Source organism: Hippoglossus hippoglossus, chromosome 7 (genome assembly GCF_009819705.1).
Source record: "Hippoglossus hippoglossus isolate fHipHip1 chromosome 7, fHipHip1.pri, whole genome shotgun sequence".
NCBI classification, from domain to species: domain Eukaryota; kingdom Metazoa; phylum Chordata; class Actinopteri; order Pleuronectiformes; family Pleuronectidae; genus Hippoglossus; species Hippoglossus hippoglossus.
In genome coordinates this window covers 10,646,064-10,657,175 of record NC_047157.1, presented here as the reverse complement: position 1 = coordinate 10,657,175, position 11,112 = coordinate 10,646,064, and the positions used below count along the sequence as shown (strand labels likewise).

General features: G+C 40.4%; 2 protein-coding genes across 3 annotated transcripts; both read left to right on the top strand.

Moving 5' to 3' along the window:
• The first annotated feature begins 91 nt into the window (after positions 1–91).
• On the top strand, positions 92–5,237 carry LOC117765099. The gene is made up of 11 exons (XM_034591364.1): positions 92–115; positions 919–1,000; positions 1,084–1,108; positions 2,041–2,154; positions 2,429–2,535; positions 2,643–2,772; positions 2,887–2,922; positions 3,007–3,042; positions 3,143–3,223; positions 3,682–3,956; positions 4,179–5,237. The coding sequence occupies exons 2-11, from the start codon at positions 935–937 to the stop codon at positions 4,599–4,601; spliced, it is 1,293 nt and encodes a 430-aa protein (XP_034447255.1). The 5' UTR covers positions 92–115; positions 919–934; the 3' UTR covers positions 4,602–5,237.
• A 410-nt stretch (positions 5,238–5,647) lies between these two features.
• actr8 (actin related protein 8) lies at positions 5,648–10,923 on the top strand. 2 transcript variants are annotated; one of them, XM_034591360.1, is made up of 14 exons: positions 5,648–5,914; positions 6,722–6,892; positions 7,001–7,111; positions 7,467–7,571; positions 7,704–7,877; positions 8,117–8,210; positions 8,369–8,501; positions 8,719–8,872; positions 8,964–9,059; positions 9,283–9,423; positions 9,529–9,838; positions 10,030–10,193; positions 10,386–10,555; positions 10,594–10,923. In XM_034591360.1, exons 1-13 carry the CDS (start codon positions 5,780–5,782, stop codon positions 10,527–10,529), a joined length of 1,932 nt encoding a protein of 643 aa, XP_034447251.1. In that variant the 5' UTR covers positions 5,648–5,779; the 3' UTR covers positions 10,530–10,555; positions 10,594–10,923. The 2 variants fall into 2 exon arrangements, with proteins under 2 accessions (XP_034447251.1, XP_034447250.1); XM_034591359.1 differs by having other exon boundaries at positions 10,386–10,923.
• The last annotated feature ends 189 nt before the right edge of the window (positions 10,924–11,112 follow it).

The following is an 11,112-nucleotide window of genomic DNA, read 5'->3' as shown; positions in this document are numbered from 1 at the left end:
GGGGGGGGGGGGGGGGTGGGGGGGTGGGGGGGGGGGGGGGGGCGGAGCCTAGCGGCCATCGTATAAACAAGCGGAGCTGAAGCTTAAACCAGAATCTGCAACAAGTCTACTACAGGTAGGATGCTACACTACACAATACAATCTTTGTCATTATAAATGTTTTCATATCTTTGGGAAACTAGTTAGGAAACGGATATTATCTTTAGCCAATATAATCTGAAGGACTGTGGAGGAGGAGATGTTGAAGTTCACCTCTAAAGGTAGAGGTGAACTTCAACATTTTAAATGAGATATACTCAACTAACGAATTCTTAAGATAGATAATAACTGTGTATTTTGTGTGTGAATATCTGTGTAATTTGTATGTGACTGACTGTGTATTTTGTATATGAATATCTGTGTATTTTGTGAAAGGGATATTATTCAGTATACACATCTTGCCTGTTTGCCATGTAAAGTGCTATAATTTAAGGTTATTATTTTTACGATACAATACAATACAACTAATACTATAATTAATCCTGAAGGCAATTTGATTTTTTCTGGCAATTAAACAAGTACAGAGATGTACTGACAAACATCCACTAAACAATACAAAACTATAAAAGAGGGAAGATTCTTAACACATAAATGGTAGAAATGTAGTAGTATGAGTTCAATCTTTTAAATAAGTCATAGCTCTATGTTTCTTTCTTTTATGTGCATTCATGTTAATTGTATGTGTTTTTATGTATTTATTTCTCCTCTTTTTTGTTGCTGTTGTTACTTGAACTGAGACAGAATTATTTGAGGAAGACAGAAATGTGCCTTAATTGTATATCTGTATTTGCAGTATAATTAGAATACACAGACTAGTTAATGATGAATGTTTTTTGATTATAGAAGCAAACCTCACTTTTTCTGTGTTTTTATTGTTAGGTCAGACGTGTGCTTCATGATGTGGAGACTCGCGTTGATTCTTTTCTCTTGTGCCCATGTGCACGTGATGTCTCATGAAACTGTGAGTAATTGATTTTAGTAACCAAGCCCTTAAATGTTCTACTCAACACTGGAAGTAATTAACGTGATCCTTTTGGTTTGCAGAAAGTGGACTGTCAGAAACCTGATCGTAAGTTATAATAACTTATTCACTTTGGATGTGAAATGTGACCTCTAATGTCAATAATGTGTAGCTTTAAAAATCATTCCAGTTTACAAGGTAGGCTGTGTGTTGGCCAATGCAGACCCCAATATATTTTAAGCTACCACCTCCCAATATTATGTTCCTTTATGTTTTAATTCACCGGAGATTTCAAATTTCTTTCAAACGTGAAACGATTTTAAATGTGGAGACAGTATATGGCAGTGCAATAAGGCCCAAAACACTAAAATGTTCACATTGGTTGATATTGATATTATCCAGATAAATGTCACATTATTATGTCTTTTAAGTTTAAAGACTGATTTTTGCTCCAGAGTGAACGTAGTGGTTTTAAACTATAAAAACATTTTACAAATCTGAGCTCGATCAGTTATGTGTTATACCTACTCACTGTGCTTGTATTATATCAGTATATTTTGGACTTTTTTGACAATTGTATTGCAATAATTATTGATATTGTTTTATTGCCCTGTCCTATGGGACAGTAAAACATTTCCCATGAAAAACTTCTGTTTTCTTGACCAGAATGACACATCAGCTGAATATTCCCGTCAATTAACAAACTGATATGAAATAAATGGCCTGCCAGCTTTTTATCATTTGTAAGCAACACAAGTTCATTAAAAATAGCCCTGTGACATTTAATAAAAATCCTTGGACCCTCAGGTTTTCAACATTTACAGCTTCAGACTTCATTAAATACATTTAAAGATTCTTGTTAATGTGAATAGAATGGTTTTACATTAATCTTTCTGCAGTGTTTCAACATAAAGTGTCACAGATATTTCTACTGCTGAAATAACAGAGAACATCTGATCAGAGATCAGAGATCAGAGATTGATTATAAACAAATCATGGATTGCTTGGACAATGATCACAGCCACTGTCTCTAGCTCCAGTGTTACCTCCCATGAGGGTCCCATCTGCAGCCGTCCTGGCAAACTTGACGGTGGAGCGGGTGACAGTGGAAGGAAAGGATATGCTGAACATCAGCTGGGCAGTCGACAATGATGGTAGGAGACAAACATGTGGTTCACTTTTGTAGTGTTTTATCAGAAAAACAATAATAGCTGTGATATATATGATGTTTATCTAATAACATTAGAGACTCAAGTCTGGTTGTGGTGACACTGGGTGAGGAAATAAGTCTGTGGGAAAGAGGAAGTGGTGAAGTAGATGAAAGCGTAACCGCAGGTCAACAGCAGGAATTCCTAATAGAACTAATAGAATGAGCAGTGAGAGGAAGAAGATCTTACATTATTGAACCCTGTCATGTTCTCTCTGCAGCTAGTGTTAATTATCTGATGGGAACGCGGATCCTAGTAGCGGATGAACCGTACGACTGTGAATACAACCCACGTTTGACCACGGAAAACAAGAATGGGCCCTCGCAGGTGTCTAGATTGAATCTTATCTTGTATTGATTATAATACATTTTTATGATTTGAGAACATCTATATTTATATATTTTTATTTTAACTTTTCATCTTTTCAAATCTAGAAATGGTTTCATTATTTAACAAGAGCAAGCCCTGGCTCCAACCTTATCCAAGCTGCTAATTTCCCTTTGTCTCCATCAAAAGACTTCTCTTACAAGGCCGTAAGCATTATGATACCTCGTTCAACAGTGCGTAAGTAAAATTGTTATTCCCAACTTTACTGATGCTCAGCAACTTCCTCAACAGCAACATTATTATATAAAATAAAATCTTAACACTTTCTCTCTAAATCCATGTTTTTTTTAGCAAGTGTTACACAAAGATCTTCTCAAGTTTCTGAACGTGAGTGATCACATTTTGTTTCTTGTTTGTGTGTGTGTGTGCAATGTATCATACTTTACTAAAATATTTGCTAAAATATTACAGTTACAGCTGACCCTCGAGTTGAGATCATTACTTCATGTAAGTATCCACAGGTACATCACACACTGTCACTGTCAATAAATATCAGTATCACAGTAAAATAAGGAATGTGTTTCATGTTTATGTGTTTTTTGTGCAGCCTTGAGAATAGGTCATGTCGCTGTCGCCATTTTTGGAGGACTGGCCGGTTTGATGATCCTGACTTCGTGCTACATAATCTGTAAATGTCCCACTTTTAAACTGTATATTAACTGGTAGGAGGACCTAGGCACCAAAAACTGCAAATCTTCTTCTGTGTGTGTAAAATGTGATTTAATTCAGGGCTACATTCATATAAATGTGTGGAACAATGTCATATTAATCAGAAATGCTCCCATTTATCATTGTTACATTTAGCATTTATGTCTTTTGATGTCCTCAGTCGCTGGCTACTAAACCAAAACATTTGAAAATTGCCAAATGTTTCCCAACCCATTTACAGCGATCTCTCTCTCCAAGTATTCAACTGGCTAAATATCTTTATCATCTTGCAAATCTCCTAGACACAAATCAATTTGTTCAATTAAACACATTTTGGCTCATAACAACCTTTCCTTCAAAAATTTTGAAATCTCTTCCAGATTATACAAAATATTTGATACCGCTTCTAGGTGCTGAAACTGTCTTCTTATGCCACAGATAAATACTGTAGAACCAGCAAGGCCACACCATTTGGTTTCAAAAGTTTACCTCAGACTCCCATGGTTCCGGTCCCTGTCCTCGTGGTTTACCCTGCTGAGAATGCAGCCTTCCAGCAGGCCGTGGTGGCCCTGGCAGAGTTCCTGCAGTTGCGCGGTGGCTGTAACGTGGCTATCGACATGTGGCAGCAGGGGAAGATCGCAGGGCTGGGGCCGATGCGCTGGCTGGCGGAACAGGCCAAAGCCGCCGACCGAGTGCTCATCATCTGCCCTCAGGTATAGCTTGTATGTTGTAGGTCCTTTATATATATTTCGACTATTTCTTGCTGTCTGACTAGCAGTGACTTTTGGGATCAGTTTTTACTGCATCGTGGTTTATATGATGTCACCTTGACTCACATCTTTTCATCAAGGATCAAAATAAGAACTTTATTGTGTAATATTTGGTCACCTTTATAGACTTAATCCATGCTCCAGCATTTTCTGCTCTACTCTCAGCACTTTTCACAGCCCAGCCACTCTCCTCCTGACGGCAGTTTCCCACAAGCCTCCATCCCAGCAGCAGCTCATGACCTTTACCCCCTGATCCTCAACATGGTGGCTGGGCACGCAAAGAGCACCAGTGACCTGACTAAGTTCTGGGTGGTGCAGCTCGGCAAGCAACAGGACAAAAGGTTGTGTAGGGACGTGGAAGTGGAACTGAGGGCGTGCAAGTCCTTCTGTTTGATGAAGGATTTGAACAAACTTTGCAGGAGTCTTCATACTCAGAGGCAGGCCAACAAGAAGATGCCATATCTGAGCTCCAAGGTACAGGTTTCCTACAGTGAAAAGAGCACAGTGAAGTTACAAGAAGCTGTAGAAAAGATTTTTCAGACAGGTGGAACTACTGTGAAATGTGATCACGTCTGTTTGAACATCTAATGAGAATGAGGAGATGACTATATTATGAGCCAAGAGGGATGAAAACTCTTCCATTACTGCTATTGTTTTGTAAAATGCAAACCACTTGACACCTGGATTTTGATGCATGTTTCTGTCAGGGTGCCATCTGTGGTTTGCAGTAATTCATAGTGTAGTCTGTTTATTCATCTATTTTGTAATAACAGAAATGTTTTTCTAGTAGTGTAGAAACTGTGCTCAAACATGTTCTGTTTTTATCATCATGTAAAAACTGTAAACAGCTTCAAGACTGAAAGTTTTCTAAAGATTCTTCAAATCATAAACAATACCATAATCTGTCATGCATAGTTCAGAACTGTGACAGCCTGTCATCTTACATGCTAACATACTGAATACAAATGTTACAATTATAATTTAATTTATTTTGTTTATAAGTCATTATACTGTTTGATTTTTCGATACCTTGACAAACACACTTTGAGACGGAATGGAAGTATTACACATAGAACACAATATTAAATTGTTATAAATAAGGATGGTAACCTTGTCCACAGTCACCCACACCTATTGTTAACCAGTTATATTAACTTTGTTTGCCTTCTATCCCTCTGTTTGACCAGTTTGATGATGAATTCAATAAGATAATCACATCTGAAATGATTCTGTGAGCTCATCTGCATTGTGATGAAAGAAACATCCAGTTTCTGAAATACTGAATCGGTTTAATTTGTCATTTAAATGTACTCAATAATGTTATTGAACTGTCCTTCTCGTCCAACATTGTGCTGACCCTGTGTCAACGTACAGATGACAAATAAAACTTGAAACTTGAAGTTACTTGAGTAACACGTTATGTTGCGTCAATGTTTTTGAAAAATATGACAATGAGAAACATTTAATAGTAATTACTTTGATTGTGCAACAATATGACACACAGTTCATGGTGTGCACAACTCTTTTTAACTTCTGTTTGTCATTATTAATGAATCAGAGAAAAGGAGCTGTGGACGCAGAGAGGAAAACAACCCCTCGACCAATAGAAATCACTGTTTTGTACCATGTGACCAAACACGGAAGTGGCGGAGCGAGCAGCGTTTCTCTCCGGCGGTAGCTTCGTGTCTGTTGTCGACTCTGAGGAGTTTTGCAGGCGCCAGAGACAACGACTCGGAGCCTTGAGACGAGTGAAGTAAAAGGTGAAGATGACTCAGGCTGAGAAGGAGCAGGACAACGGGAAGGAGAAAGAGAAGGAGCGAGAGAAGGAGAAGGAGAAGGAGCAGCAGCGCGGCGTGAAAAGACCCATCGCTCCTCCAGTCATCTCGGAGCCCCTGCAGGAGGTAACTCCACTGTTTACACTCATGTCTCATATTCATGTTTGTTACATATAGAGCAATTTATCTCTTTACATGGCTATAATTCTCTTTATAGCTTTCACGTGCACAGGCTTCACTTCCTCTACAGCGAAGTGTCCGTTACTGAGACTCATTGTTTACTTTACATTTACTTCAGTTGATTATTTTCCCTATTGGTTTATAATATTATTGTTTATTGTTCTTTGTTTATATTTTATACTGAGCTCAATGTCAAAAGTTTACCCAAAACCCATCTCAAGCTGCAATAGGCCCAACGTTGATTTGGTCAGATGCTTTGATACCTCATGCTCAGCACTGTTTTTTGTCAGCCATTGGTTTATATGATCAATGAGGAAAATTATTATTATGAATAATAATTTAGATAAACTTTGTTTTTACAGCACTGTTCAAAACACAGTTACAAGGTGCTTTACAAGTTAAAATTGAAGGCAAACATTAATATAGCTAAAATAGCCCAAAATTTAAGAATTGTTTCTCACAATAAACTATTTAACAGGAAACAATCTAAAAGCAGTTTGAAGATCACACAGCACAGATGAAGAAACTATCTTATTGTTTTCAAAAACAGATTAATTTAAAAAGAAAAACTGCCTTGATCAGCTCTTTTAATGTCCGAAGCTTTGATAAAATAATTTCCCTCAACGTTTGAGAGCAATGTCGAGTTTCATGGACAGAAAATTAGTATTGCACAGTTAAGTGAAGTTATACCATTGTCATGTTCTGGTATGGCTAGGCTTATTCTGATCATTTTAAAATGTTCCTCTTTTACAGCAAATACAAAGCAACTTTATAGTTGTCATCCACCCTGGTTCAAGGACACTCCGTATTGGCAGAGCAACAGACAATCTTCCAGTGATGGTCCCACATGTGATAGCACGCAGGCACAAGCAAAGTGGACAGCCCCGATATGAAGACGCCTGGCTGCTGCGAGATGGTCTCAATGTACGTCACTCCTGACCAGATACGACAACGATAAAGTCTTTCAGTCTGTGCTTTACTCCACTGTTCAAATGAACTTCATATGTGTGTCGTTTTTCATTTTTCCACCAGAAACCAGAGAGTAAAGAGCAGAGGCAGAACGGACTTAAAATGGTCGAGCAGGCCATCTGGTCAAAGAAGATGTCAAATGGAGTGCGGAGGACTCCGGTGTCTGCGGAACAGGTGTGTGCATTATGAAGGAGACAAACAGGAAGAGAAAGGTTCTGTGCAAAAATATTTACACCAGCAAAGTTTTTCCAGTCCATCTTATGGGAGAGAGCGGAGGAGACAAATTACAGAAATGTAAATCTCTATTGCTGCAGTGAATAGTTGGGGGTTGGTTTGCTGATTTTAAGGAAATATATTAGTGCAGTGTTCACATGAGCAGATAATGTGGTATATGTGGCTGTTGTAAGAATGAGCAGAGGTATATGCTTTTATCTGCAGAAATTTACCGATCAATCTATTTCTTGTGTGTGTGTGTGTGTGTGTGTGTGTGTGTGTGTGTGTGTGTGTGTGTGCGTGTGCGTGTGCGCAGGCCAAAGCGTATAATTGTCAGATCCGTCCGGCGGTACTCGACAGCAGCACCAGAGTGAAGTGGACCAACACAGCCCACCATCCTCCTCATCTGGTGGGAGAGGAGGTCGGTGCTTGTCTCGAAATGAGTTTATTATTCTTTACGTTGAACTGGAACAAGAGTCTTGGTTTCGATTTTTTTTTTCATCCTGCTTTTTCTCTCTTTCCCTCTCCACCTTTCCGTCCTGGCTTCGTGCAGGCTCTCAATGCGAATCCATCCGATTGTTACAACATCCACTGGCCTGTAGTCAGAGGTCAGCTCAATGTGCACCCTGGTCCTGGAGGCTCACTGACTGCCGTCCTGTCTGACCTCGAGACGATCTGGAGTCATGTCATTCAGAAGAGTCTTGAGATCCCCCTCAAAGATTTAAAGGTAGGGGAAACTCCTTGTATCTCTCTTTCCTCCAGGGGCACAGTTGAAAGCTTTGCAACACATTGAAAGACGAATAGAACAGTAGAATAAATGATGAAAGAAGACATATAGATATAGGAAGGCTTATTATAATTTGAATATGTAACAAGATCAGTGTAATCATGTTAAAGTTCCCCTAATTTTTACTCTATATCTTATTACCTCAAAATCAATGCTGAGCTTTTTTTATTGGTTGTTAGTATTACAGATGCATCCTATTGGTCCCTGACATCTACAACAGGCAGCACATCAAGGAAGTTGTCAACATGCTGCTGCTTAATATGGGCTTCTCAGGTATTACACACACACACACACACACACACACACACAATACATGTATGGTACATACACTTATTGTAAGTCGCTTTGGATAAAAGCGCCGGCTAAATGTAATGTAATGTATATTGCATTCAATGTCTTTTTTATGTGTGTGTGTGTTTGCTTGTGAATAGCAATCATTGTGCACCAGGAGTCGGTCTGTGCTACATTCGGCAGTGGGTTAAGCAGTGCTTGTGTCGTGGATGTAGGAGACCAGAAGACCAGTCTCTGTTGTGTAGAGGACGGAGTGTCTCACCGGAACTCCAGGTCGGACTGAGAGCTGCTTTTTAAAATATTTTTAGACTATTTTTTATTATTCTCCATCTCCATGAAATCACACATTTTTCCAGGTTTTCATTAGAAAGAAAGGGGATGCCTTTAATTAATGTAATCAGGAACAGTGACATACATTCATTAAATAATGATTAGTGTTGATGTCTTGCTTTAGGTGTGACTTTTTGCATCTCTCTGTTGAACTCCACAGGTTGGGTTTAGCGTACGGTGGCTCAGATGTGACCCGTACTTTCTTCTGGCTCCTGCAGAGGGCAGGGTTTCCCTACAGGGACTGCCAGCTGGGCAGCAGACTGGACACTCAGCTACTGCAACACCTAAAAGAGACGTTCTGCCATCTAAACCAAGTGTGTGCTTTTGTCTGGGAAGTGGGATCTGTTTATCTTTGTTTAGTCTGAGGAGACAATTTTGCAGTTGTCTTCTGCTTTCTTTTAACAGGACATTTCAGGACTACAAGATCATGAATTCCAGACACGTTTCCCAGAAGCCCCTACTCTACTCTACCAGGTTCGACTAGGAGATGAGAAATTACAGGTATAGACATTCATGAAAAACAAAGCTGATGTGAGATAAGTGCTGCAATGCTGTGTACATTATCTTGTGTACTGGAATTACGCTGTGTGTGTGTGTGTGTGTGTGTGTGTGTGTGTGTGTGTGTGTGTGTGTGTGTGTGTGTGTGTGTGTGTGTGTGTGTGTGTGTGTGTGTGTGTGTGTGTGTGTGTGTGTGTGTGTGTGTGTGTGTGTGTGTGTGTGTTAGGCACCCATGGGACTTTTCTACCCAACCACATTTGGCATCGTAGGTCAAAAGATGTCATCACTCCAGTACCGTTCCCCAGGCGACTCGGAGGACCCTCATGATGAACACTACCTGCTGGCCACACAGAGCAAACAGGACCAGGTGGCACACACATTTCACACTTTGAATTCAAACCGATTTCTTTAGATACATGCTCCCCGGTTTCTCCGCCTTCCTTTCTTACTCCTCCATTGTTTTTTCCATCAGTCCTCCAAATCGGCTGCAGACCGGAAGGCTATCTCCAGACCTGGTGGTGCTTTGGATGGTGAGATGAGCAATCAAGGAGGGATCGGAGAGCTCTCTGACTTGCCCAGGGGCTGCGGGAGTGGCGGCAGTGGAGTAGGGATGCAAGGGGAGATGGAGCTTGGGCCTACCCAGGGGGAGTGCCTGATGGGGGCGGGAGACGTAGATGAGCCCCTGTCTGCTCACCTCTCCAGGAAGACTGCGATCATGAACCAGTTTGAGAGCAAAGCACTGGGCCTGGATAAAGCCATCCTGCATAGCATCGACTGCTGTGGTAAGCGTGGATGAATGGTGAAGGGAGGAAAGGACTAAGTGGTAGACTAATACGATAAAAATATATAATCATCTCTCACTTGTTGTCAATTTTTTTCATTTACATTAAAGTAAAATAATAGAGGAGGATAGATGTCCCTCAGAGCTCAGGACATCCTGTTCTAAGTCAACTTGTCTTTTTTTTTTTTACAGCTTCAGACGAAACCAAGCGAAAGATGTACAGCTCCATCCTGGTAGTGGGAGGTGGGCTCATGTTTCACGGAGCTCAGGAATTTCTGCTGCACCGCATCATCAACAAGATGCCGCCCTCGTTCAGAAGGCTGGTCGACAATGTGGAAGTTATCACTCGACCAAAGGTAACCTGGAATTCAGTGTACAGTCTAAGATATAGATCCGCAATCCTGGCAGAGTAGCATGGTGCTCAGTATTAATATTACCATATATAATAGAAGATGTGAATTAACGAGTGCTACACACAATACTGTACATCCTGGAGAGAGAGGTAGAATAATGCCATACACTGCCTCTTCTAATGTCATGCTTTGTAGGACACGGACCCTCGTCTGATATCGTGGAAGGGGGGAGCAGTGCTGGCGTGTTTGGACACCACCCAGGAGATGTGGATCCACCAGAGGGAGTGGCAGCGCTTTGGTGTGCGAATGCTCCGAGAAAGAGCTGCCTTCGTCTGGTGAAACGGAACCAAACTCAGAAGCTCCTTAAAGACACCAAGCGACACATCAAGACTTTTGTCACAAAATGTTACAATTCTCAATCAGATGATAAAACTCTTGATCAGACCACAGGTGTTTTGCCAGAAGCTTAAGTTAAAATCAATGTAACAGCCCTGTGAATAATGGGGAATTGTTATTTTTCTGATCCCACCAGAACAATTATTTTTAGTTGTGGTTGTCACGTTTGCAGCTTCTTGCTCTAAAACCCCAGAGGTTGCGATTTTCTTGAATGCTTGAACAGCCTTTAATATGAGATTGTGCTCACTTTTTACAATTCTGTAAATATTACTGTGATTCTCCCATGTTTATGGAAACTTAGAGCTGTGTTAATAAACTCATACTTGGTTACACTGTAGTTGTCAAACAACTCTACCTTTCTTTGAATTATGCACATATTGAATTTTAACAGGGCGGCACAGTGGTGCAAGTTCAAATGCCAGCCTGGCGGCTGTCTTTCTTTGTGGAGTTTGCATGTTGTCCCTGTGTCCGTGTGGGTTTTCTGCAGGTACTCTGGTTTCCTCACTCAGTCCAAACACATGCAGAT

Excerpts from the sequence above, each read along its gene's own strand:
- LOC117765099 (XM_034591364.1), top strand. The coding sequence starts at position 935 with ATGATGTGGAGACTCGCGTTGATTCTTTTCTCTTGTGCCCATGTGCAC. Across the intron at positions 1,109-2,040 it reads GGACTGTCAGAAACCTGATC|TGTTACCTCCCATGAGGGTC; the intron begins GTAAGTTATAAT and ends CTCTAGCTCCAG. Across the intron at positions 3,957-4,178 it reads TGCTCATCATCTGCCCTCAG|CACTTTTCACAGCCCAGCCA; the intron begins GTATAGCTTGTA and ends CTCTACTCTCAG.
- actr8 (XM_034591360.1), top strand. The coding sequence starts at position 5,780 with ATGACTCAGGCTGAGAAGGAGCAGGACAACGGGAAGGAGAAAGAGAAG. Across the intron at positions 5,915-6,721 it reads TCTCGGAGCCCCTGCAGGAG|CAAATACAAAGCAACTTTAT; the intron begins GTAACTCCACTG and ends CCTCTTTTACAG. Across the intron at positions 7,112-7,466 it reads CTCCGGTGTCTGCGGAACAG|GCCAAAGCGTATAATTGTCA; the intron begins GTGTGTGCATTA and ends GCGTGTGCGCAG.